Source organism: Antrostomus carolinensis, unplaced genomic scaffold (genome assembly GCF_000700745.2).
Source record: "Antrostomus carolinensis isolate BGI_N321 unplaced genomic scaffold, ASM70074v2 scaffold56197, whole genome shotgun sequence".
Lineage (NCBI taxonomy): Eukaryota > Metazoa > Chordata > Aves > Caprimulgiformes > Caprimulgidae > Antrostomus > Antrostomus carolinensis.
This window is the reverse complement of record NW_010326380.1, coordinates 1-2,140: the sequence shown is the minus strand read 5'-3', so window position 1 is coordinate 2,140 and position 2,140 is coordinate 1. Positions and strand designations below refer to the sequence as shown.

Sequence of the window (2,140 nt, the reverse complement as noted above, 5' to 3'; positions counted from 1 at the left end):
AGCCTGGTCTAGTGGAAGGTGTCCCTGCTGATGGCAGGGGGGTTGGAACTGGATGAGCTTTAAGGTCCCTTCCAACCCAGACCATTCTGTGATTCTATGACCTCCGGCTGCTTTTCACATCTGCCTTTTCCTCTCCATGGGGATGGGAGGGCCATGTCCCTGGCTGTGAAGGGGTGAGGAACATGCCGCGGAACCAGGGTCCTGCCGCATTTGCTCGGTCTTTTGCACAAGCGTTTCCAGACAGAGCACCAGTGACAGCGTAAGGGAACCAAGGATCTGCCCCAACAGACAGAGGCTGCCCAACACAGCAAGTTCACTGTTTCTTTTAAACCATTACCTGAAGTAAATGACAAAGTTCACACTCTCAGCCAGCACACAACTCGCATCCCATTCCGCTTACAACACAGAGAACCGATTATCTCCTAACCCAGCTATTGCAGGGCTTGTAAACTTTTCCTCTGGGCCATCTTACATTGACGCTATTAGATACTATAATCCAGAAAATCAAGCAATATAGAGAAAACATTACCAAAAACCCAGTATTACTGCCTACCGCTACCAACTGCCTACCTAGACAGGCGATCACAACACAAGCAGTCCCTCTTATAAAGCTCCAATGGAAACTTACAGCAGGCTTCTTGCTTAAAGTGGAAGTTTCTCAGCAGAAAAATGTTCTTGATTAACAATCTTTGTTTGCTTTAGGAAATACAATAGACTGAAAGTTAAAAAAGCCAAATTTACTACTGAAAGAAAATGAACCTGTCTTATGTTTGTTTAGCGTTCTATTTCAGCATTGCCCATGCCTGGGAATTCAGTCCTCCTAACTATTTTCAGGATGTTCAGAGCCATTTATAATGGATTTAAACGCTTTGTTGAAAAGTCTTCTGAGAAAAATAACACATTTGCTCTTCTTCATGACCTTTCGTAGATGCTCTGGTATCCTCAGGTCCCTTTTACCTCCCATGAATCCACGGTCCACAGGCCGAGAAAGATTGCTCAGTATGATCCTAACCACATGAAGAAGACAGAGAGCAGAATAACACTGTAAACTACTTTTTAGACTAAATAGTTAATATTTAGGAAAGAAGCAATCTTTAGTTGCTTTTTCTCTTTGTCTGTGCTCCCATCTCAAAATTACTTTGGTTACTTTATGACACTTAAACTCATTCAAATTTATTTAGTTGAAGACACAGTAAACAAAATTGTGATCTGTGAAATAAAACCAACTGGAAGTATAAATAACCATATTTGCAGAACCTAAGTAGTAATCTTTCTCCATCCCTTCTAGCCAATCATGGATCTCTTCCTTCCCCTTAGTCGTACTTCATCCAGCCTTTTGATCACAGGACCGGATTTTTTAGATGTAGCTGCGTAGGTGTCTAGCAGAACTTTAAACATCGTTTCAGTATCCGGATGAGTACTAAGGAAAGCTTTTTCCAGAACATACAAATCAACTCCTTTATCCTCTGGCAGACCTGAAATAGAACTGAGTCCAAAGTCTATCAGCACCAAGTCCAGCTTCTCTATGGGTGGTCGCAGAAGTATATTGGAAGTTGTAAGATCCCCATGTATAAGATCTTCATCGTGCATTCTTGCTAACAGCTCACCCATCTTCTTTCCTAAGATAAGGAGGCTCTCGGTATCATTTCCGCTCTGTTGTACAGAATAAATATGATCCTGAATAGTAACTGAGCCTACAATATCTTCAAGATAAATGGAGTTGGTGGCATAATCCACGAAGTAGACCACTGGAGCTGGAATCCCTGTTTAAAAAAAGAACAAGTGAAATGCTAGCTGTTAATTTACAGGATTGTCCAACTTTATTTTAACAACAAAACACAACCAATACACAGAAACGCCAGTTGAGATCACTCCCACCCACTGATAACCCACATCTAGGAATGCCCCTGCCAACCCCTGGTTTCCAATCCATGCTGCCCAGTCTTAAGCCTAGTTGGCAGCTCAACTTTGGTAACAGGACCTGCCCCTCCTGGGGTGAGACTCCCTAGAAAAAGACACACAGGGGCTCTTTGGCCGAGGACAGCCTGTGTTTTAGGGGGACACCCTGAAAAAGTAGAGCAGGTCACCCCACGAAGAGAAGAAACCACCTGCACCCTCCAGGATTAAGCAGGAAGGCCGT

The 2,140-nt window shown here is 43.3% G+C and overlaps 1 protein-coding gene across 1 annotated transcript; it reads right to left on the bottom strand.

The window, feature by feature from the left end:
- Positions 1–1,284: 1,284 nt before the first annotated feature.
- On the bottom strand, positions 1,285–1,763 carry TP53RK (TP53 regulating kinase; the record flags this gene model as incomplete). The annotated part of the gene is made up of 1 exon (XM_010171524.1): positions 1,285–1,763. A coding segment is annotated over one exon (479 nt), but the record flags the coding sequence as incomplete, so codon positions are not given.
- Positions 1,764–2,140: the final 377 nt, after the last annotated feature.